The sequence below is a fragment of the Rattus rattus genome, chromosome 5 (assembly GCF_011064425.1).
Source record: "Rattus rattus isolate New Zealand chromosome 5, Rrattus_CSIRO_v1, whole genome shotgun sequence".
Taxonomy (NCBI): Eukaryota; Metazoa; Chordata; class Mammalia; order Rodentia; family Muridae; genus Rattus; species Rattus rattus.
The window spans coordinates 4,207,349-4,231,635 of NC_046158.1; the positions used below are offsets into that span (position 1 = coordinate 4,207,349).

General features: G+C 53.6%; 1 protein-coding gene across 1 annotated transcript in view; it reads right to left on the minus strand.

Annotated features, from left to right (window-relative positions):
• The window catches only part of Hmcn2 (hemicentin 2), a 148,212-nt gene that overhangs the window by 35,830 nt on the left and 88,095 nt on the right, over nt 1-24,287 (minus strand). The window contains 26 exon segments of the mRNA XM_032902812.1: nt 843-979; nt 1,065-1,146; nt 1,475-1,665; nt 2,214-2,480; nt 2,855-2,952; nt 4,659-4,842; nt 5,199-5,323; nt 5,402-5,561; nt 5,647-5,790; nt 8,500-8,631; nt 9,642-9,723; nt 10,197-10,399; nt 11,225-11,338; nt 11,491-11,652; nt 12,323-12,419; nt 12,991-13,178; nt 13,540-13,653; nt 15,587-15,805; nt 18,087-18,237; nt 18,715-18,857; nt 19,346-19,459; nt 19,581-19,754; nt 20,248-20,439; nt 21,447-21,533; nt 22,674-22,787; nt 23,704-23,871. Coding sequence (XP_032758703.1) covers nt 843-979; nt 1,065-1,146; nt 1,475-1,665; nt 2,214-2,480; nt 2,855-2,952; nt 4,659-4,842; nt 5,199-5,323; nt 5,402-5,561; nt 5,647-5,790; nt 8,500-8,631; nt 9,642-9,723; nt 10,197-10,399; nt 11,225-11,338; nt 11,491-11,652; nt 12,323-12,419; nt 12,991-13,178; nt 13,540-13,653; nt 15,587-15,805; nt 18,087-18,237; nt 18,715-18,857; nt 19,346-19,459; nt 19,581-19,754; nt 20,248-20,439; nt 21,447-21,533; nt 22,674-22,787; nt 23,704-23,871 — 3,842 coding nt within the window.

The window sequence follows — 24,287 nt, forward strand, 5'->3', positions numbered from 1 at the left end:
AGTCAAGTGTCTGGGCCCCTCTCAGGGTCCAAGGTCCAACTGGCAGGGTTGTGTGACCATCCCTCCGATAGGTGGTTCTTCTTCTTCTTCTTCTTCTTCTTCTTCTTCTTCTTCTTCTTCTTCTTCTTCTTCTTCTTCTTCTTCTTCTTCTTCTTCTTCTTCTTCTTCTTCTTCTTCTTCTTCTTCTTCTCCTTCTTCTCCTCCTTCTTCTCCTCCTTCTTCTCCTTCTTCTTCTTCTTCTTCTCCTTCTCCTCCTCCTCTCCTCCTCCTCCTCCTCCCTCCTCCTCCTCCTCCCTCCTCCTTCTTCTTCTTTTTCAGAGTTGAGGACTTGCACTTGCTAGGCAAGCGCTCAACCACTGAGTTAAATCCCCAACCCCAGATTCTGCTTCTGATCAAACTAGTCTTGGCTGAGACAAGCATCAGGCCAGGAGGTCTGAGAGACCTGTGAGGCTCTGCTCTGTCTTAGGTTAGCAACAGGCTGCAGCAGAGGGTCGCTCTGCTGAGACCCTCAGGAACCCGAAGGGGCCGGGCACCCTCACTGAATCCCCTACCCACAGACCCACAATCCCCCCATCCCTAGCTACAAACTGGCCCCCGGGGAAGGACGAGCACGGAGACAACTTGTCATAGATTTGGGTCACAATGCCCTCAGTATAACGTAAAGGCACCAGGTCGGAAATCCTGGACTTGCTGCAGTGTCCAGCCATGACACAGAGTGACGGTAACATCAGGGTAGGTAGATGTGCCCAGAGTAGACATGTGGCGTGACGTGCAGACAGACCGACCCTCAGAACCCTGCACTCGTTTGGTCAGAGGCCTCAGCTGGAGATGGAGGAGCTCACCTGAAGCAGGACACCGCCTCGATGCCACTCAATCTCTGGTGCTGGTTCTGCTTCCACGGAGCACTCCAGGATCAGCTGCCCTGGAGCCAAGCCAACCACAGAGCGGGGGCCCCGGGGCCCAACAACATTTGGAGGGGCTGGAGGAATAGGAGGATACGGGAGATGGACTCATTCTCGCAGGTCCCATGCTGTTCCCCCTTCCCCTGACACTATACCCCCTACCTTGAACCCTGACCAGGAAGCTCTTCTCAACTTCACCTGCAGGGCTCTCAGCCAGGCAGGTGTACAGCCCAGCATTGTCCACCTGGGAACAGGGCAAGGAGGTCAGCTGCTTCTGATTCCACATGTCTACCCCTCCTGCCACCCCACCCTCTTTGGAATTCTCTTCTCCATCTTGCTCTTGATGTACAAAGGTAGGACTGAAAGTCTTCATTCTAGCTGTCAGGGTTTGTCTGTCTGTTTTTGATCAGCCTTGGCTCTGGCCTCACTGGGAATTCGTAAGGACATAGGCATGGGGATCATGTCCCTCGCACACAAACGAGGACCTAGGGGATGTTTGGCAGCTGCCCACTAGACAGTTGCAGTTTCTCCTCCGGTCCTAACCCCACACCAGCAGAAGCCATTGCCAATACCTGCACATTCTGCACCCGGAGCACCCGGCCGGCTTGGCTGTCATTTTCCACCCGGCTCAGGGCCTGCCCATCTTTGTGCCAAATGATGTTGGGCGGGGGGATGCCGCGGGCCTCACACAGGAGTTCCAGGTGGGCACCAGGTGTCAGTGACAGCTCTGAAGTCTCACCAGACGCCTCAATGTGGGGGGGATCTGCAAGATGTCCACCTTGGGTCAGCTTTTCTCCCCTCCCCCACCACCAAGAGGCTCACCCCCGTAGGGCCTAGAAATGGTTGAGTATGGTGTATGGGGAGTGCAGGGGAGGGGAGTGCTAGAAGGTCACCTGGACAAAGAAACCACAGGTGGGTGGCTCCGGGACAATTATTTGTACCTTGATCTCAACAAGGATGAGGTACGTGGAGAGGAGACAGAGTTGAAGCGGATGTTTTTAATAGGGCCCCTCATTGCACACTTTTGGACCACATCATGAGGCTGTGTCCCTACATGTTGGTGCCTCTAGCTTTTGCTTTTGACATCAAGGGTCTGTCTGGTGGTAAAAGCTACTGGACTAGAGCTGAAGAGAACCGGACTTCTCAGCCACAGTAGCTTGGCAGTCCGGGCCAGCGAGGCCTCTCTCTGGAGCTTCACACAAAGGTGCCCCCAAACCTCCAGGGAACTCCTCATCCTCAGTGGCTTTTCCTCAGCCCCAGAGTCCCATGTCACCCTCCAGCCACCGATGCTGCTGAGGACAAGGCACCCACCCATCACGGTCAGCTGGAAGTGCCTCCTGGCCTCCCCTGCCTCACTTGCTGCCATGCAGGAGTAGGTTCCCGAGTCACCAATGCTCACGGCTTCCAGTTTCAGGCCAGGACCCTGCTCAAGGCTCTGGGGTAACAAGGGCTCCCCGTCTTTCATCCAGGACACGAGGGGCAGGGGGCTTCCCCGGGCCTCACACGGAAGGACTACTTCAGAGCCTTGGGCAGCCATCACGTCATTCTGAAATTCCTCTGGTTCCAGGATGGGGGGCACTGAGGGGGACAATTGTAGGTGGGGTCCCTATCAATCCACAGCCGGTGGCCCTCACCCTGAACCTTTGCACGGTCTGTGGTCCTCATGGATAAAGCTTTTGGAACTCCCACGCTAGGTGAGTCCTCCAACACTGACCCCTTGTCCACCTAGTGGAGCGGGGTCCGGAGTTCATTACCATAAACTATGCCTGTCAGCGCTTGGCACTGAAGTGGTTGCTCACAACTCGGGGGGACAGATGAGCGGACAGTGGAAGAAATTAGATTAGAACGTCCCATGGCTCTACCCGGGCACACCCTGATGAGCCTGGGATGGGGGACTTCATCCTCGGCTGCCCTAGCCTGAGTCGCACTCACTGCCCCACCCTGCCCCATACCGAGTACCAGCAAGGTGAAGTTCCTGTCAGCCACACCGGCTGGACTCGCAGCCACGCAGGTGAAGACGCCCGAATCTGCCAGCTGCACCTGAGAGATCCTGAGCCCCCTCCCCGAAGGGGGAGAAGGGGAGAAGGAAGGGGAGAGGGAAGGGGGAGAGAAGGGGAAGGGGAGGGGAGAGGGGATGGGGGAGAGGGAAGGGGGAGGGAAGGAGAGGGATGAGGAGAGGGATGGGGGGAGAGGGAGGGGAAAAGGGAAAGTAGTTGAGTTTTCTTATCTCAGTTCTCAATGGCTGAGTCTGAAAGGAGAACCCTTTAGCCCCAGTTCACATCCTTTTCCTGGCCTCCTAGTGCTCCCTGGTGAAAGTTTCAACTGCCCTTCCTTGAGCCCCATGTCCACTACGTTCTCTAGTCCTTACTGCCTCAGCCAAACGTCCTCAGCCTCCTAAACGCTGGAAGCTCAGTGTCCCAGCAGGCATCCTTCCCACCGGCAATCACTCAGGATCCACCTGGGTGGTCTCCACCTACTGGCCCCATTCAGAGCCCTTTCTCCTGAGCCCTCAGCTTCTTCTGGGCTGCTCTTGTGATGGGTCGGAGAGGATCACGGTGTCAGAGCCAGGCCAGTCTCCCTTTCTGAGCAGAGCCTTCTCAAACCCTCCTGCTCCTGTCAAAAGCCATTTTCCAAGTCCAAAGGACATGGTGTGTGCACGTGTGTGGTGGATGGCTGCATCCACCTGGCTTCCAGAATCTTCCCTGATGCTGACAGCCCTTGAGTGTCTATCTTCCCAAGTTCAAGTAGACAGCGCATCTCCCCCGGGTGCCTAGGAACCTCAGCGTCAAGAGTCGTCAGATTCAAAATGGAGTCCCTTTGGTTAAGCCCAAAACAGAGAGTGATGCTAAGGGGGGTGGGGGAGGGTTCCTGTGCATGACTGCCCACTGTGGCTGTCACTAAAGATGTCTGACAGATCTTTGAGCATGTGTGGAAAGTGCTCTGTGAGTGCCCCTGCCGGACGGGCAGTGACCCATGCCGCTTCAGACAGGGCCACTCTCACCAGCTGCGGTCTGGGGTTTCAGGGTATCTTGTATAATTCTCATTTTGCCTTTAAAAGCTTCCCTTTCTGGGCGGGCAAGGTGACTCAGTATGCTTGCTGTGCTTCCTTGGTGATGACGAGATTCCCAGAACCCAGGGGAAAGCCCACCAATGAGTGTTAGGAACCTCAAGATCCCACCTGTAACATCTGCCTGTCCCTGTTGTCTTCCTGTCCTGCTCCCACCTCGGGAGGGGAGGGGGGCCCTTGCACTTGCTCTGTCTGGATGCTGTTCTCCATGGAAACCAGGCCTGGCTCCACCTTCTTCCACCTCGGTAAGCAGCTAGCCTTGACCAGGGCACTCTCTGTTGTCACTGTGTCTCCTCGACTGTCTTTAGCTCATGGTTTGGGGCCTTTACTGCTTATCCCTTTATGTCTGGTCCTTTTGACTGCAAGACTCTCTTGCTTGCTGAAGTCTAGAACCAACAGCTTGGTTCAGGCCTCTTCCAGGAAGCCCTCCTGGCTTTCCACCTGGCCTTGCCAGTCCTGTGCACTCAGGTATCCTCTTGAGCTATGCTTTCTTTGTCATGCCACAGGATAGGACCTCTTCTGGGGTCCCACACTAAGGTAGCAGGAGCTTCATGGTTTCCCCAACCACCATAAACCTCTGCATCTGTGTTTGTATTTTACTGTCCACACAGAAGCATTTGGAGCCTAAGCAGCCTGGAGACTGTGTCAGCAACTGTCATTATCAGGGACCAGAGGTTGGACTCTCCTACCTGAGGGTGCGGCCAGAGTTGTGGAGGAGGGTGCGCTGGGAGAGTGCAAGGGGCAGGCCATCCTTGAGCCAGCTCACGTGAATGGGTGGGGACCCTTGGACGGGGCACATCATGGTCACCAGCTCTCCAGTCCTGCTCACCAGGGTCCCTGTGTCACCAGCTTGTTGCTTGATGGTGGGGGGAACTGGGACAATAGATTAAAAGTGATGAGGGACTTGGAGGGAGGGCAGCACCCAACCCTGACCTTACACCACTGCCGGCCATTTGTAGTTAGGGTCTTGGAGTCTTGGCTATGCTCTGGAGAGATGAGGCCCACTGTCAGGGACCCAGATTCACCCAATCTTTTCATGGTCAAACCCTGGGCTGGGACACTTGTGACTCTTATTTGAGAACAAGGTCTGTCTGTAGGCCCAGGAAGCCCGCAGAGCGGCTATCACAGAGGTCTTGGATGGAGGTCCCTGACTCCACCCACTCATCTTCCTGTAGGTTTTCCCACAAGGCACTGGGGCTCCCTGCCTCTCCTCAGCCTCAGTTCCTCACCCAGTACATTCACCGTGTGTAGCCTGGCATCCTCCCCAGCTGGGTTGTGGGCCACACAGGTGTAGGCGCCCGAGTCCGCTGCTCTTAGGCCCTTCAGCACCAGGGTGCTGCCATCCAGATAGAACCTGCACGGGGAGGAGTCACTGAGTGCGGGGCACACGGCTGGCGGCCCTGGTGCCTCGAGAGGCACAACCTGGCCTTACCGGAGGTGAGGCCCCACGTGCTGGTCCAATGGGCCACCTTCCTTCAGCCAGGCTATATCTGGTGGTGGCTGGCCCTCAGCCTCACAGCCCAGCCGGACCTCCTGTCCCTCCAACACGTTGTGTTCTTGTGTCATGCCTGAGTTCTGGATCTGGGGAGGCACTGTGACAGGGGCCATGGTGAAGGCCCAGAAGCACCAAGGACTGCTGGGAATGGGGCAAAGAGGGGGTGTAGAGTGCAGACGTACCTAGTACAGACACCACAAAGTCTTTACGGGCTTCTGCTTGGGCGTTCTCAGCCACGCACGTGTAGGTACCAGCCTGGGCTGGCTGCAGGTGACTCAGCTGGAGGCGGCCACCTCGGGAGACCACGCCCTGCTCCATGCTGCTCTCTGTGGAACAAAGGGAAGCCCCTGAGTCCTGTACGCCCTTCCTGAACTGACAGGGAAACTGAGGCACCAGTGGGTTGGAGGCACCGTTTTAGATTCCCACTGGCCTAGTTTCATTTCTGACACTGTGAAAAGTTACCCCGACAAGGGCAGCATAGAGGAGACAGGGGGTCATTAGGCCCACCGTTCCCGGTGACGGTCTTTGAGAGGGAGCGGTGGCATCAGAATGTGGCTGGTCACAGTCACAGCAGAGCAAGCAGGGAATGTATGCATACCTGTGTTCAGCTAGGTTTCTCTACCATATATATAGTGTCATTCATTTTCTGGCTGGGTCTTTCCACACCAGGAAACATGCTTAAGACAATCCCAGACAGACACGCCCACAGCCAACAAGGCCTAGACACTCCCACACTGGTGCTCTCTCAGTGGTGATCCGAGCCTATGCCAAGTTGACAATTAAATTAACCATCACAACCGCCTTCCTCAATTCACCAGTGGCTGTTCTATTTCTTACTGCCCTCCCTCTCTCCCACTTAGGGTCCTACACCTGCTACACAGATCCAGGCTGCTGATCAAAGGGAGTCAGCCCCTCAGCGGCCCCACAGGAGTCACCCTTGGGGCTTCTGGGACTCTGCTCAGCGGTTTGGAATGCCCCCTTGCAGGTCTGTCCTGAAGGCATTTCTAACCTCACCAGGCCTACCTCCACCCGGCATTGACCCCTGTCCAGCCTTTCAGCACTGCGTGCACGGACCAGTCGCACATGTGTCTCTGTCCTCAGGAAGCATCAAATGTATCACAAAGGCACAGTGCAGCTGAGGGCTAACAGCTGTAAAGCCCTCTCAGAGTCAGGGAGCTGGGGGTTGGAGGGCAGGGGAGGATGGAAGGCCCAGGGGAGGGGCAGGAGGATGCCAGAGAGGGATGCGAGGAGTCGTAGGCCCCTGGAAGGGCTCCTCAACAGGGGCTGCTGGAACAGAGCCTGAGCAGAAGCCAGTCAGATGCACGCAGACAAAGCCGTGGGCATTCCAGGCAGGGAACAGCATGCATGGAAAACTAGAGGTCTGATAGACAGGGCTTGTGGTGACTCAAGGGTCCACTCAGGAGAAACAAAAGCACACTCCAGAACCTGGAACACCCACAGACGCCTGCACGCCAAGCTCATAGCAGCCTCATCGTGACAGCCCGAAGGCTGGTTAAGAAACACAGTGCTACTTGTGCATGTCTAATCCCAGCACCTGAGAGGCAGAGGCAGGTAGATATCTGTGCGTTTAAGGCCTGTCTGGTCTACATAGCAAGTACCCAACCAGTCAGGGTTACATATTATATAAAGGAACAATAAAAAAATAATTAAATTTATGTCTGAAAGAAAAAAACAAGACTGATCCAGGCTGATCCAGTAAGCTTTCAAAGGCTCAGGCTAGATGGAACGAGGCAAATGCAGGTCACAGGATGACGTGGTACCATCAGAACGAATGTCTGGGACAGGCGTTTCACGGAAACCCACAGCAGACTGCCGTGGGCTGGGAAGTCGCTGGGCCTGGGGGTGATGGCTAATGGCTATGGGGAGTCTGTAGTGGGCAATGATGACATTCTAAAATGGATGGTGGCAGTGGCTCTACTGCTTGGACACACTGAAAAGCCTTGAATGGTTGATACTCTGTAAACGGCTGGACTGTGCAGGATGTACACAGTAACTCACTAAAGCTACGATTTGAAGAGTAGGGATAGAATCTACATGTGAACGGGGCGGGGGAACACATTGCCTAGCCACAGATGCCGCTGACCCTTCAGAGACGAGCTGTCAGAACCTTCTGCCTGCATTAGAGGGACCCGCGGGCCTGAGACCAGTGGAGGTGTAGGGTGCAGGATGTAGAAGTCAAGGAGGAGAGCTTAGATGGAGTGACCCATGGCCAAGCAGGTGCAGAGCTGATTGACAGGAGGAAGGGCAGCTCAGGGGACAAGGCCAGACCCAAGCCTGGGATAGCCAGGCCTGCAGAGCCTCCTGTCTTCTGGGTGGAGTGTACAGACACCAGAGGACTCCGTGCTGGAGTGGTTCCCGATGGCATTCCAGTGGCCAATAAAAGCAATAAAGGGCAAATAGGGGTACGGCTTCTGTCATACAATACAGCAGTCTTGCTTGAGAGAGGGAGGGAGGGAAGGGGTAGGGGAGAGGAAGGGAGGGAAAGGGGAAGGGAGAAAGGGAGGGAGGGAAGGGGGAGGCGGGGCATGCCCAGGCTAGGTATTTCACTACACACACACACACACACACACACACACACGCACATGCGCACACATGCCCATGTGCACACACGCACACGCATTTGGGGGCATTATAGGCAGCTACCACTGGAAGAGGTCTTTGAGAGTTCATAATCTGTCCCACTCCCTCTGCTTCCTGTTTGTGGTTTAAGCTGTGTTCTCTCGGCTTCCTGCTCCTAGCACCATGCTTGCAGCTTGCTCTCCTCCCTCATTGCCGTGACGGGCTCTTCTCCCTCTGGAACCATCAGCCAAGGTCAGTGCCTTCTTCCTTAAGCTGCTATCATCACGGTCACGCAGAGTAACCGAGGCGGGCTGGCTCCCTGTGGCTCAGCCTCCACGAGCCCTCCATTTTGGACAAGACCATTGATACCAGACAATTTCCTGGGCTTCTACTGTCGCTCCACTGAATGAAGACCTATTTTGCAGTAAAATGGTAAGCAGGGCATGGGTACTCACCCACGGGCAATCTGTCCTTCAGCCAAGTCACAGTGGGAGCTGGGATTCCAGACACATCACAAGCCAGGACTAGGGGACGCCCAGCTACCTGGTTCACTGTCTCCCTCTCAGGTTTCTCAAATGTTGGGGGCACTGCAGGAGAGATGGTAGGTTTCTGCACTCTCCCCTGCCCTCCAGTTTCTGATCTCCTAGATTTCCCTCAGCCCGGTGCTGGGAGGCCAGGCTCGTGCCTGGTGTCTAATCTATACAGCAGATTAGTGCCCAGTGTGCCCTGTGAAACTTGGCAGGCAGAGGGACAGAATCTCCCCATTAAGTCCTTCCAAGCATGTCACAGGAAGAGGCCTGTGTGGATTTGGGGGGTTGTTTTTGAGGGGATGTCTCAGTCTGGAGGTAGCTAGCCATCTAAGGCTGTAGCTTACGTACCTTTAACTCCTAACCCCACCCCCACCCCCGCTTCGGCCTCCCTCCCATGGGATTACAGGCCTGCACTGGGCCCTGATTTTGAGCTCCCTCCTTACTCCCTTCTTGGTTTTGAAAATTCCAGATCTTGTGCACTTAGCCCTTGGTGGTAGGGCCTCAGGGATCCAGCCACTGGTCTCATCCCTGGCAAGTCTAGGAGCTGCTTGGGGTTGACAGACAGAGGCTAGGAACTGGCCAGGCCAGGCAGGGTCCCAAGAATGTCCCTGCTAGGAATGCCAGGAGAGAGCCCTGGTTCCTGGCTCCTATGGTCACTCACCCTTACCTGTAAGGTGCATACCAGGATATGACCATGACAGAAGGACCAGACTGACTAGCGCTCACCCCTCCCTGTGTCTCACCCAGTTTCCTCCATAAGTCCTTTCAAAAGGTCTGTACTGCCACCTCTGTGGCACCCTATTTCCTGGGATGAACTCTTACTATACAAGACCTTGACCTCCTCTGTCTGTCTGTCTGTCTGTCTGTCCGATTTGTGATTGTAAAGTAAGCTCTCTAAAACACCCTCTGGAGTCTGTGAATTTCATTCTCCAAATTCATGGGACAAAATCCCTAAGGCTACCAGTTTGGGGTGGCTTTGTTGACCATTAGGTTTTCTGGGACCACAGGTCCCCCAAAGTCATAAAGGCTCTATTCTCAAAATGGGGTCTAAACTGGTCCTGGCTTACCTTGGATGTTGAGTTCAAAGGTCCGGGTGGCCTCTCCAGCTGCATTGCTAACTTTGCAGCTGTACACGCCCTTATCTGATACCTGGGACAGAGCGCACTGCGTCAGTGTTAGTGTGCACAATAGAGATTCCCCAGAGAGTCACCTTGTCTGGGAAGCTAATCAAGGCCCTGGAAATGAGGGAAGCAGACTCGGCCCACTATGCCCTGGTCTGCCCTTTACTGTGGGACTGGAGCTGGGTCAGAAAATAGGAGTCCATAGGAGAGGAATATACTCATTCAACAAACACTTGAGAGCCTGACCTGCTCCAGTGTGGAAGGATTCTGTTTAAGGTCACTGTGAGGCCCTGGGCCTTTTCCCAGTCACATTGTGTGTGTGTGTGTGTGTGTGTGTGTGTGTGTGTGTGTGTGTGTGTGTGTGTGTGTGTGTATCTACTTGGGTTAAGGAGATGGCACCCCCACATCATCTTAGGACACACCTTCCTCTTCCCTTACTCAGACCTATGGGGTCAGGAGTCAGGGCTGCGCCCACTGCCCAAGCTGCCCAGGGCCACTGACCTGTGAGTCGAGGATTTCCAGTTTTTGTCCTCCTTGTAGACCCTGAATCCGCTGCCCCAGGGCTAGGGGCTGCTGATCCTTGAACCAGGTCACAGCTGGCTCTGGGAGTGAGTCTGTCTCACAGCTTAGGATGGCTTTGTCCCCTGCTCTGACCTGGACAGCCTCCTGGGGGCCTCCAGGAGCCTGTTTAAAGCTGGGGGGAACTGAGGGCCGGAAAGCACAGTGAGGAGGCATTATGGCCTTGTCCATATTGTCCCCAAACCACCCTGGGTAAATGGCTCAGGGAGACCCACAGGACCCTCAAAGCCAGTGCTGACCCAGGGCTGCTACAGGAAGTGAACTCAGGCCAGCCTACCAGAGCCTACTGCCAGCCATGGGACCTGATGCCTAGACATGGCAGAATGGTGCTGACCGAGGGCCTTTTATTTTCTTCCCAACATCTCCTGACTAGACACAGCCCTCTATGGGGCCTCTCGGCCCCTGCCTGGTACTCCTGTTAACTCATGTAGGCGTCCATACCTAGCGGTGAGCTCTCTGGGCTTGCCATGGCTATGTATTTACAAATGAATGAACCTCCCACCAGGACTGAAAAGAACTTTCCAGAGAATCTTGGCTGCTAACACTGCAGACCAGCTTTCCCCCAAGGGGATTCCAAAAACAAAGAATGCTGTCATAGGCTACAAGCCAAGAATCTCTGACCTTCCTGGCCTAGCTCTTAGGGTTCGCCAGTGCTCTGCCCCCTTAACCTGACTGCCACTGAAGCTTACGGTGAGCCACACGGTAGGCCAAGGACTGCAATTTCCCTTCATCTACATAGGGATTGTCACCTTACACACAGGACATCTGGGGCTCAGAGAAGGGGAGACACTAGCCCAAGGTCACAGAGCAAGCCTGTGCATGACTGCATCAAACCCTGGTGTATCCAATCCTCACGACTAATTTACCCTCCTGGTGGCTGTTCATAAGACAAGGGCTTCCCAGGGAGCTGATGGGAAAAGTAGATGGGGCACAGCAGGGACAGGACATACCCAGAACATTGAGCTGTACCATCTTTTGGTCTCGGCCTGCAGGGTTGAGGGCTTCACACAGGTAGGTCCCGGAGTCAGCTGGCTGTGCCCGCGCCAGCCGCAGTGTGTGGGTACCTGTGGGACAGCAGTCCCTGCACCAGTAGCCGCAGGACCCCAGGCTACTCTCAACCCCCAGTCCTCCCAACGTGCACAGCCCTGTCCCAGGTTTGAATATCTCGGACTCCCAGCAGAGCCTTGAACTGGGCACAAAGTCTCAGTTTACCAACCAGGAAGGAGGAAAACCTCTTGTCCCAAGGAGAGAGGCTGGCCATCCTTGTACCATGTGACCTCAGGGCTTGGGTAAGCATGAACTTCACAGGGGAGGGAAACACTGCTGTTGAGGGTGGCGGTGAGCTGGCCGTCGTTCCAGTTGGAGATTTGTGGTGGCACTGGGTGACGACAGAATTGAGAGTTCCATGGGTAGAGAGCACAGCCCCGGGAGGGGACACACTGAGGAACTGGCCTAGGCTCTTAGAGCAAGCCCTGGTGTATCTGCACACGGCCCTTGGAGGGCAAGCCTTATTAGAGCTGCTTTGCACAAGAGCACAGGGTAGCTTGATCAGACCATTCTCCAAAGCCACATAGTAGCAGAACCCAGATAGCTTTTGGGGCTTCAGTTTGTGACTTTGAGGACTATCCAGTCCATCCTCAGAGATACAGCTGTCCCCACATCTGGGCTTGCAGTGACAGAGGTCAAACAGCAGACTTGTGCTGGTAAGACCTCTTGGAATAATTCTATAGTCATAAAGCCAGGCCACCTTCCAGGGTCTGCTGGAAGGTGTCCTTTAGACACATGTCAGGTACACAGTAAGTGCTCAATAATGACATTGTAAGCCCTTGGAACAGCCCCCCCCCAACCCTCTGCCCAAGCTGTTCCTGACTTGGTTGGTCCAAACATGATTGAAGTCTCACAAGTGTTTTGTTTTGTTTTGTTTTGTTTTGTTTTTGTCCTGGCATTTGGCTGGGCCAGGTTAGGTTGTCTGAACTCTGAGTATAGGGGCTAGGGTACCCTCAGGGAGAGGCCAGGAACCCACAGAGGTCCCCTCTCAGCTATCTCACCTTGGACCCTGAGGGTAAAGAGTTTCTCTGCAGAGCCCGCCTGGTTTTCCGCAACGCACATGTAGTTGGCAGCATCAGTCACTTCCGCAGTGGAAACCTGAGGGCACAGAAACCCTCAGGGCACAGCCTGATGCCAAGGCCGACATCTCTGAGAGGACCCAGGGACCTCATAGCGAATCCCCACACTGCCAGGGAGCACCGCCTGTCTCCCCACAGTGGACACGTGGGCTGCAGGTGCTCTCAGTGACCAGGAGCAGTCCCTCAGAGGCCCATCTGGAGGCTCCGTGTGGTGTCTTGGGAGGCAAGACTGATATATTGGTTGGTTTTCTGGAACTAAGTGGACAAGAGGGCCATGGCGGTGGTGGTGGGGGGGCATGTTTACCTCTGGGGGAGTGTGTGCAGCTATGGTGTGGTGATCTAGATCCTGGTGGTCAGAGCTTGCAGGGGGCTGCTGCCCTGGGTCTGGGCTGTCCCTGAGTGTGGCACATGTGCTTCTGATTTGCCAGGAGTGACTGATACTTATGAACACTGTGTGACCAATGAAGCACCTCACAGATGCCATGTGCTGTGCAGGTGACAGCCCCATACTCTAAAGGACCTTTATATGGCCCAGGTGACACTCTCCCTTGGTTCCTAGTGCCTTTACCCTGAGAGGGGTCTGTTCTTACCTTCAAGACCTGTCCTTCCTCTAGGACCTGCAGCCGTGGGCTGGGGGACACAGGCAGCCCATTCTGGAACCATGACAGAGCGGGTGCTGGGTTCCCCAGGGCTGGGCACTCTAGGCTGACGGCACTGCTGGCATTCACAGTCACCTCCTCTACCAGCTCCTGTGTGTCTCCCGGGATCACTGGCGGTGCTGGGTGTGAGGGGAGACCGAGAAGTGGTTTAGGTGTTGGGCCGGGGGTGAACAAGGAAGTCAGTCCCAGATGCTGGCTGGGGTGTCCTTGTGCTCTCCTCACTGAATCTCTCAGGCCTGGAAGCAGCTAAGAAATCTGGGCTTCTGAGAGGTTATAGTCTACTCAAAGGTACATGTAAGACAGTGGCCATGTGGGCCTTCAAAGCCACTTCACTTCTGCCTGGCTTCAAAGCCCAAGCTTGAAATCCTATTACAAACCATCTGAGTCCAGAGGGATTGCACACCCACTGCCCGGGGCCCTTCAGAAGGAAGCCTCTCTGGGACCATAGCCTCCCTGTCCCTCCTCACCAGGGACACTCACTCAACACCAGTAGTTCATAGTGTAGCCAGTCCTCGCCCACTTCATTGGAAGCCTTGCAGGAGTACCTGCCCGCATCCTCTGCCTGCACGAGAGGCAGCTGCAGGATTCGGCCTCCTGCAGGGACACAGGACAGGGGCCTGAGCTCAGGAGCCAAAGCTCTGAATTCAAAGCAAGCAATCTGTTTCTCTTCTGGAGAGCCCAAGACAGCACCGCCACTCCCTGCCAGGTCTCAGGTGCAGGCTCAGTAGCATGAGTACTGTTGGTAGCCCATTTTACAGATGGGCAAATGAAGCTTGCAACAGGCTTAGCAAGAGGGTGGAGTTGGCTGGCTAGTCAAAGGTCAAAGAAAGTATTCCCAGAGGCAGGGTTAGCTGGGGCAGGGGAGGAGTTACCTGGGACCCTTTGTGACCAGGAGGGAGCCAAGAGCAGAACCTAGTCTCTATGTAAGGCTGCTGTGTGCTAAGGATTCCAGGTCGGGGAGTCACCAGCCCAGGCTGTGGGTGTGGTCTGATCACGGGTCAGAAACAAGGTCTCTCGGCAGAGCTATGCAGGGGAGGCTAAGGCCACAGTGGAGCCCAGGTGAGGTCTGGGGTGGATTTGCGATGGGAATCTATAGTCAATCCAGTGTTAACATGCTCAGGGTGGGTAGCCAGGGTCAGAGGTCAGCAGTGGAGTTGAGGTCCATGCTAACATGTGAAGCAAGTCAGTGGCTGGGGTCAGGGATTAACTGACAGTTGAGATCAGCTTGTGTTTGAGATCTGCATCAGGGATCTCCCCGTGGCTGAGCCTACAGTGACAGGATATGAACCTGGGGTCCCAGTCTGAGGTCAGCAGGAGGTCAGAGGTCAGATCAGGAAGTTCCAACTTGGGCAACCTCTACATGCATGGCACTCCTCATCAGAGACTGTTATAACTGACCTCCTGTCCCCCATCCAGTCCAGTGCTGGTCTGGCCCTGGCAGGCCACCATGCAGATGCTAAGCCAGGGGACACCCCCACCCTCACCCCAGTTACTGCAGCTTGGTCTGGGGCGGGGGCGGGCAGGCACAGGGAAGCCAGGCATCTCTAAGCCTCATTCCAAGGCCTTTGATTCGTAAAAGATATTTCAAAATAGGGTCCACTTAAACAATTAATAAAACCCCCAATAAGGAAATGTTTTAAATGATAAAATGGAAGAAAATTTTCATAATCTGTAATCTATGAAGATAGCATAGACCTCCAAAGCCAGAGAGATCTTCCATGGGATCCGTGGGATTGCAACCTTCTCCTCCCCCCCCTCCCCTCCCCCTCCCCTCCCCTCCCCTCTCTCTCTGTTGTGTGTTGTGTATGCTTGTATGTGTGCAGGTCACATGAGTATGTGAGCACATACAGTCATGTGTATGTACATAAATGTAGGTCAGGGGTCAGTTTTGAGTGTTTTCCCTCTGAAGCTGTTCCCATAATGTTTTGAGACAGGGTCTCTCACTGGCTTGGGTTTTTTTTTAATGAGAGTAGAGTTGCTGGCTAGTGAACCCCAGGAATCTGCCTGCTTCTCTGTCTGCGGTGCTGGGATTATGGCTTTTCCATGGGTTCTGAGGATTGCCGAGTTTCTTCTGGACTGGCAGGTGATTTAGGGGGCAGAGCCTGTGGTCCCCATTGGCTTCCTGCCTCCGGGTCGGTCTTTACAGTCTTTACGTAAAGAGACCCACCTCTCCCAGAGGAGTGGTTCTCAACTTTCCCAATGCTGTGACTCCTTAATACAGTCCCTCCTATGCGGTGACCCCCAACCATAAAGTTATTTTCATTGCTACTATTGTGAATCATAATGTAAATATCTTAGGTACAGGGTATCTGATATTGGACCCATAGAGGCTATAAGTCACAGGTTGAGAACTGCTGCCCTAAAGAATCACACCATTTTCCTGCGCATTCGAGGTCAATAGAGATCCTGAAGCCCAGACATAGGCTCTGGCCTGGGCTGGGAAGTTCATTTTAAAAGCTAGGCACAGAAAGCAACCCCATGCAGCCATTATCCTCAGTTTGCAAGTTTCAGGCAGCATCCGGCCTACCTTGCAGCACAGAGACCCCATCGGCAGCTGACAGGGGCTGGCCCTCCCTGAACCACGTGAGTTCTGGTGGTGGAATAGCATTGGTATCGCAGTACAGATAAGCTGGGTTGTTCTCCACAACCTCCCGGTACTCTGTCACCCCGCCCTGGGCCTCTTCCTCATGGGGCAGGAGCTCAAAGCCTGCATCAGCATCACCCATCTTCTGGAACATTGGGGGCACTGCGTGGAGGGAGACCAAGACATTAGGGATACAATAAAGGGTTAAGGCTGCTCACCACTACCGCCAACCTGCCTGGGAGGCACTGCCACACCCTGCTACATGAGCCACTCCCTGTAGTCAGGTCAAGACATCTCTTTGCTCCCCTAGGGACTGCCTGTGAGGCTGCAACATGAGATTTAGGAAAAGCCCCTTGTTCTGTGGACTCACATTTAATTGGCCTCAGAGAAGCCCGATGGCACACCTCTCATCCTAGCACTTATGAAGAAATAACGTTTCATAGATGTGAAAAACAAAGTTATAAAGACAAGGTTTTGAGAAATACATCTGGTGGTCAGGATGCCTATGACAAACTTGTGACCTTTCTGAGAGATACATCTGACGTCAGGGTGCCCAGTGAGATGATAAAGTTTTGGTGATCAAGATATTGAGGCAATTCTGACTAAGCTAATTAAGACAAAACAATAACAACTGTTCTTGGAAAGACTCCCCCACCCCTCCCTGTGGTGAATCCCGAGAACAACCACAGGGTGTCATCCTGACCCTGCCTGACCACCCAGTTCACCCCCTCTCTAAGGGACATGCTAACTTAGCCCTTTCCCAGTGATTCTCCAAGGCCAGGTCTAGGGCTGGATGAGGAAAGTGACCAACTGAGCCAAGAACAGCCCCTTGAGCAGGCCAGCCAATACCTGACCAGATCCTTTGTCCTGTGTACCACCAAAGAGAATAGGCCACCTAACCCTGTTGCTAAAGTCTGCCCTCTGTAATGAATAAAAGTTGTGTGCTTTTTGGGTTCGGGGTTGCCTCTCCCTGTGTGGATGAGCAACCCCACGTGCGTGGAATAAAAACCTTACACCCTCTTGCTATTGCAGCGGTCACTTTGTCAATCTGTGCTCTGTGGGTGGCGCTCCTAAGGTAAGGCCACTATGAGGCAAGAGGACCACAATGCCAGGCCAGGAAGACTTTGGCTCAGAAGAGCAAAATGAGATAAGATAAAAATGACCCTTGTAACGTGGAAAGCTTTTGAAGGGAGTCAGACAGTTGCCAAGTGTTAGCCCGCATTTGCTCGTTGGTAACTCAGAGACACAAAGCTCTTTGCAGTTAGGACCTGAAGGGGCCCCAGGGGCACCTGCTTTAGTCAGATCACCTGTACCTTTCTCTTTTTCCTTCTTTGAGACAGGGTCTCACAGTGTAGACCCAACTGGCCTCAAACACTTGGAGACCTACCTGTCTTTGCCTTGGGGTGCTGAGATTAAAGGCGTGTGACGCCATACCTACATTTTGCAAAGGACAAAACCAAGGCCCACAGGCAGCCAGTGACATCACCAGGTCATACAGCCCAGCTGTGATTTGAATAGGTATGGCCCTCCATAGACTTGTGTGTTTGAATGTTTGGCCCATGGGAAGTAGCACTGTTAGGTGGTCCAGCCTTGTTGAAGTAGGTGTGGCCTTGTTGAAGGAAACGTGTCTCTGTGGGGACAGACTTTGAGGTGTCGTGTAAATGCTCATTAGGCCCAATGTAGGACACACTCCCCTTCTGCTGCCTTCAGACCAGATGGAGCACTCTGAGCTCCATCTCCAGAACCACGCCTGCCTGCATGCTGCCATATCTCTTCGTGAAGGTAATGGGCTGAACCTCTGAACCTGTAAGCCAGCCCCAATTAAATGTTGTCCTTTATAAGAGTTGCCATGGTCATGGTGTCTCTTCACAGCCATGACATCCTGAGACAGCAGTGCTGACAGGGCCAGGGTGAGGCGGCTAAGGGTCAGACGTGGCAGAGGAGAAAGAGTGCTTATCAGGTCACTACAGAGCACTGTGTGACAAAACCTGTCCTTCCTTCATTTGACTTGACCTTCAGCTTCCCAGTCTCCTGGCTTCCCTTGAAGCCTCTTAGCCTCCCTTGCAGCCTCCCAGCCTCCCTTGCAGCCTCCCAGTCTCCCTTGCAGCCTCCCAGTCTCCCTGCCTTCCAGCCTCCCTCCCTGCCTCTCCTCAGCCCTTTTGGCCCCTCTCTAGCTTTTCTTTCTCCCTGCCTTCTCTGCCTGCCTCCTAGCTCCTGATTTAAGGCTGGGGCTACCATCGTCTGAACTCATTCCTTAGCCATAGAAAACACAGAGCCAGTCCACATCTGAGATGTTGAGACAGGTGATCCATGGAGAATGCCTCTGTGGAGTGGGAGGGCTCCTGGTGCCCAGCTAATGTTGCTGCCATGGGTCACACCCTTCTACCTGGAGGCGACATCTTGTCTTGGGCTCACTGGTTGCCAACACCCAGCCCACACGTACCTTGGATGAGAACATTGAAGTCCTGGTCATCCTCGCCAGCCACATTGGTGGCCACACACAGGTATCGGCCAGAGTCAGACACCTGCGTGGGTTGGATCTGGAGCAGCCGCCCCTCCCCCAGGACACTGAGCCGCTGGCTGGGGGTCACAGGCTGGGAGACAATAGAGAGGGACCAAGATGAAAACTCAAAATCATTTGTTTGTTTTGGGATAGGGTCTCATGTAGCCCAGGCTGGCCTCAAACTCACTATGTATCCGTGGATGGCCTTGAACTCTTGACCTTCCTGCCTCAGCTTTCTAAGTGCAGGGATTACAAGCGTGTGCCACCAGGCACCCTATTCTATATTTTAATAAATAAAAACCAGACCATAATGTGAAGTGATGGGATTGTCCATGGCTCTGTCAACCCAAACCCGCATGTTCTCGGAAGCAGAAAAGAAGCAAAGGAGTGGACAGAAGAGCTTAATGGTGGGGAAGTGTTGGTTTTGTTTTGTTATCATTAAAAACTGAACGGTGAGCAGGTCCTGCTCTGGGGCTAGGTACTTTCAGGGCTTCTCTCTGGAAAGATACAGGCAGGGCTAGTGAGGCTCAGGGTGAGCATCTAAGGTTGTCTGGGGTTTAGCACGCACCCTTCCGTCCTTGTACCAGCTGATGGAAGGCGGGGGCACGGCCCAGCATTCACACTCTAGGGTCAGAGAGCTGTTGACTTTGGTCTTCACTTCCTTCACGCTGACCTCCCCCAAAGGGTCATCTTTGGAGATGGAGGGGGGGACTGAAAAGACACAGGTTGTGTGAGGAGTGGGCCTGGGGAGGGTCCCGAGACCCTGACCTACCGGCCCTAGGGGTAGCTCCCTGAAGAATGGGGATGGTAAACAGGATTCTGGAAGGGAAACCCATCTGCCCCTACTTAGGGTCGGAGAGAGCTAAGGGACAGGGGTTATGAGGAAGGGTGTTTCAGTGGTAGCCTCCAGAGGGCCTTTTGAGGGCCCAGGTAGAAAAATGAGGGATCCCAGGTTGTCTCTCCACACCAGTAGAAAGCCAGGACTGGGGGAGGGATGTGGATCAACATGACTAAAGTCTTAACACTATCCTTTCTTTCCCACCAAATCAAGGATGGGAAATGACAGAGATTCCCCCCCCCACCCCGCCTCAGCTGCCTGTGACTCTCAGGGAAAACAGCCACAGGAGTCCAGGCATCTCGAGTGTGGCCAGCACTCTTCTGCCTGTCCAGCCAGTGTCCCAGGGGTGGTGGGGGCTCACTGAGTACTTCCACATGGTAGTTCTTTGTGGCCTCCCCCAGCTCGTTGGTGACTATACAGGTGTACTGGCCGGCATCTTCCTTCTGGGCATTCAGGATCTGTAGTCCGTGGGTACCTGTTTGGGGATCCATGGCCAGAGTTACCCCAAATAGGGCTTCACCATAGACCTGAGCTCAGATTGACCCAGCTCAGGGTCAATTCACTTGTCATTTCAAAGCCCACCCCAAGGGCGTCACCTGGGAGGAGCTGGATGTTTTTCGAGGCCTCAAAGGGCAACCCATCCTTCATCCAGGTGATATTGGGGGATGGAAAGGCCAGTGCCTCGCAGATCAAGGAAATAGGATTGTTGATGGTCACGGTCACTTCCTCATTGGCATTCTTCTCAGGCTCTCCCAGGATGGTGGGAACCACTGTGAAGGGGAGGCAGGAAGGCCTTGGCTAAGAGAGTCCAGCCCAGGCCTGGAGACCCTGATGATCAGGACAGCTAGGACCCTAGGCTTCTCCTTGGTGCTGTATTGTGTGAGGAGAGTGGAAAATGCAGCTCAGGGCAGCTACCCTACAGGACAAGACGGACGACCAGTGTCCCTCAACATTGACTCAACACGTGGCCTTGCTACTTATTCAACCAAAACCTTGCTTCTGATGATGATGACGGCGACTTTTGGTCCAAGTGCTTCTTGGATCCTAAACTTTCTTTCCATGCTGCTGCACGGGCACTGTTACAGTTTGGGCATGAACTGTCATAGGAAAGGCTTGTGTGCAGAAAGCCTGGTCCCCAACAGCGGTTGCTATGGAGATCTGGCTGCTCCTCCAATTATTTTTGCTGTCACTCTTGGAGTGGTTTGTGGAAACTTGGGGTACCCTCCTACAGCATCTGCTGATCGGGGGAGGCCTAACACTCACCCAGGACACTGAGCTGTGTGTGTTTGGTCTTCTCCCCCACTGCATTGGTAGCGATGCAAGAGTAGTGGCCGGCGTTGGACAGATTGGCCTGGGGGATCCACAGGAAGGCCCCATCTGGGGACATCTCATAAGGGTCTCCAACAGCCAGGGACTGGCCATCTTTGAACCAGGTGACCTTGGGCGGTGGGTAGCCTATAATAGAGGAGACAGTGAGATCCTTCAGCAGGTTCTGACCAGGTGGACTCAGGTCAGAGGAGACTCCGGGCCAGCACAGATGTGGAGTACATCCTCATTTAGGATGTACAGCAGGAATAACCTGGGCCTTTCTTCAGGAATTCGACTGCCTTACTGGGGACTGGGCAGAGATGACTTGGCACAGACAGGCAAGATCCATTTGTCCATCTCTCCTTCCTTCCATCTACCCACCCTTCAACTCATCCATCTGTCTTCCTACCTTACTGCATGTTCATGAATGGATCTTTCTATCCATCTGTCCATTGATCTTCCTACTCACTTAAGACACTCATTAATCCACCTATTAATCCATTCTTCTATCTATCTCCTCATCCATCCATCATCCAATCATCTACCCATTCATCCATCCATCTACCCATCTACCCATCCACCACCCACCCACCACCCACCCACCCACCCGCCACCCATCCACCCACCCACCACCCATCCATTCACCCACCTACCCATCCATCCATCCACCCATCTACCCATCCACCCATCCACCTACCCATCATCCATCCATCCACCTACCCATCATCCATCCATCCACTCATTCACAATCATCTTTAGTCAAACACAAGATATATAGAATAGAATCTATTCTCCCACCCACTCATTCACTGTCTTTCTCTTTATCTACACAAATTTCCACCCACTCTCCAACCCTCAAGCATCAGAGAGATCCTAGTCTTCCAGGCAGCGGGGCAGCCATGGACTCAAGGATCTCAGACATCACAGACTACTATGGTCTTATGTGTGGTCAGTAAGGTGGGGGCAAGGAGGTCCTAGTGCAGTGGAGACCTGGGAAGGTTCTGGCAGGTGACCATAGTCAGCTAAGAGCAGAGCAAACAATCCGTGCACACAAATGGGGCCTGATGCAGAGAGCGAAAGTGTAGAGGTCTTTGGTAGGTAGCCCCAGGGCTGGGGACTGGCTAAGGCAGGCTGGCCATGCTCATAGCCCTCACCTGTGGCATTGCACAACAGCTGGGCAGTCTGTCCCTCAGGCACCTTGATCACTTCCTCCAAGTCTTCATTTTCAATGCTGGGAGGAACTAGGAGGAGAAGGGAGACAAACAGTTGCCAACCGGGTGACCTACCCAGGCTACCCATCCACAGAGTGGGAAGCTAAGTTTCCTGGGCCTCAGTTTTCCCTTTCCCCTTACTCCTACCCAGAAGTCAGTGTAATGCATTGTTGCTGCTGGAGACTGAACAGACAAGTGAATGTGCTGTTGACTATCTGCTTCCTCCGCTTTGGGTTGGTCCTTACTCTTTCTGGAAAATTTGAACAGAACAGAGGGTGTGTATGTATGTGTGGTGTGTGTGTGTGTGTGTGTGTGTGTGTGTGTGTGTGTGTGGTGTATGTGTGTGGGTGTGGTTTGTGGTGTATATGTGTGTGTGTGGTGTGTGAGTGTATGTGTGTGAATGGTTTGTGGTGTATATGTTATGTGTGCTGTGTGTATATGTATGAGTAGTTATGGTATATATATATATGTGTGTATGTACAGTACATGTGTGTATGGTGTGTATATGTGAGTATGATATGTGTGTGCAGTGTGTGTGTAAGGTACACGTGTGATGTGAATAGTGTGTATGTGTGTGTGTGCGCCATGTGTGTGGTGTGTGTGTGTTTCTGTTTATGGTATATGCTGTGTATATGATGTGTGTGCGTGCGTGCCATGTGTGTGGTGTGTGTGTGTGTTTCTGTTTATGGTATATGCTGTGTATATGATGTGTGTGCTGTATGTGTGGTATGTGTGTGTGTGGTGTGTTCACCTGTGTATGGGTATGCATATGTATGTAGAGGCCAAAGGTAAATCTTAAGTTTCATTCCCCAGGGACCATCCACTTAAAAACAAAAACAAAATTAAAGAATCCCCAAGGTCTCTGGCCCAGAATTTGCCGAGCAGGCTAGGCTGCTGAGCCAGGAAACGCAGGGCTCTTCCTATTTGCGGTCCCTAAGGGCTGGGACTCTGAGTGAGCGACGCCACACCCAGATTGTTTCCCTTGTACTTGGGACCTGGGACCAAGCACAGGTTCTCACACTTGCACAACATTGACTGCACTACCTCTCCAGTCCCAGCACAAAGATGAGGCAAGGGAATCAGACCCTCCCCCATCTCTCCTGCCCTAGAAGCCCCCCAGCGGGAGGAGGAGGCTCCTGGTGCTCCCGAGAATGCGGAGTTGCGTCCTACCCAGGACCTCTACACTGAAGTTCCTCCGTGCCTCCCCAGCCTCATTGCTGGCCAAGCACGAGTAGAGGCCTTTGTCCTGCTCCTGTGCCTGGGTCATCTTCAGCATCCAGCCACCTGGGGAGGGGAGGGAAGGCGTGGGCTCAGCAAACTCTCTCCGCTCATGATGTCAAACACTCATGTGCAGGAGTCTGCCTCCCAGCGGTCCATTCCTCAAGTAGGGAACGGGAGGACCGAGACAGTGAACAAAAAACGATAGAGCGCAATGTCCTCTAGCAAGGAGGACCTGACTTGCTGGTTCTGGGTGGCTCTCGGCTGGGGCTGAGACACAACAGAGAGCTGCATAGCCCTGGTCCATTTCAGATGCTTGTTGGTCTCAAGAGGCCCAGGAAAGAAAGGCCTTTTCCTCCAGGGAAGTAGGGCTAGTTCCTCACACAGGAAACAGTTCCACAGATCTTGTAAGACCCACTTGGGGCAGATAACACACAGACACATAGACACACACAGACACACACAGACACACACACACACACAGACACACACCTACACACACACAGACACACACACCGCCACACACCCACAGACCCACACACACACAACACAGACACACACAGAGACACACACAGACAGACACACACACAGACAGTCACACACACACACAGACACACATACACACACTCACACACACACACAAACACATACACACACAGACACACACACACAGACATACACAGACACACACATACACACACACACACAGACACACACACACACACACACACACACACACACACACACACCATTATTATTTCTACACTCATGGCAGACATTACGAATGGATTCCCAGTGCCCCTTCTGCAGGGCCTAGTTCCTGTCTCCACGTTCCTGTCTACAACACATCAGGCAACTTCTACAAAGCGGGAAATGTGTTTGTAATCCCACAACTAATGGGTCACTGAGGCCTGACAGCCCACCGTCAGAGGTCATAGGCATCTCAGGCTGATCCTGAAACACACCTGGTTTAGTGCATTACCTGCCAAGAGGTAGGTGCCCTCTCCGGGGCTGATTGGCTGTCCTTCCCGAAACCATTGGACTGTCGGGGGCGGGACCCCTTCGGCTTCACAGAGCAGTGTCAAGGAGCCGTGTAAGGTAGCAGTGACATTGGTCAATGAGTCCGAGTCTCCAGTAAGATGAGGAGGTGCTAGATCCAGAGAGAACCATTTTCAGTGTATACAGGAGCTCAGCACTCCTCAGGTTCTGTCTGTCCAGGGAATTGCAGCCCCACTGGGAGGGACCAGGAACAGGGAGGATCCCAGCTGCTTCCATCAAAGAAGTGCTATCTACAGCTGTTTTAATTTTGGCCACAAGTGGGCCTTTGGGATGAGTCAGGCATCTCAGGCCTCAGTTTCCCTATCCTTTAAGAAGTATATAGAAAATTCTCCCCCCGCCTCTCCAAGACAGTGTCTTATGTAGCCCAGGCTAGCCTCCAACTTGCTATGTAGCCAAGGATGATCTTGAGCTCCCCATCTTCTTGTCTCCACCTCTTGATTGCTAGGGTGACAGGGCAAACCCCAAAGCCTGGTTTATTCAGTTCTGGCCATGGGACTCAGGACTTTG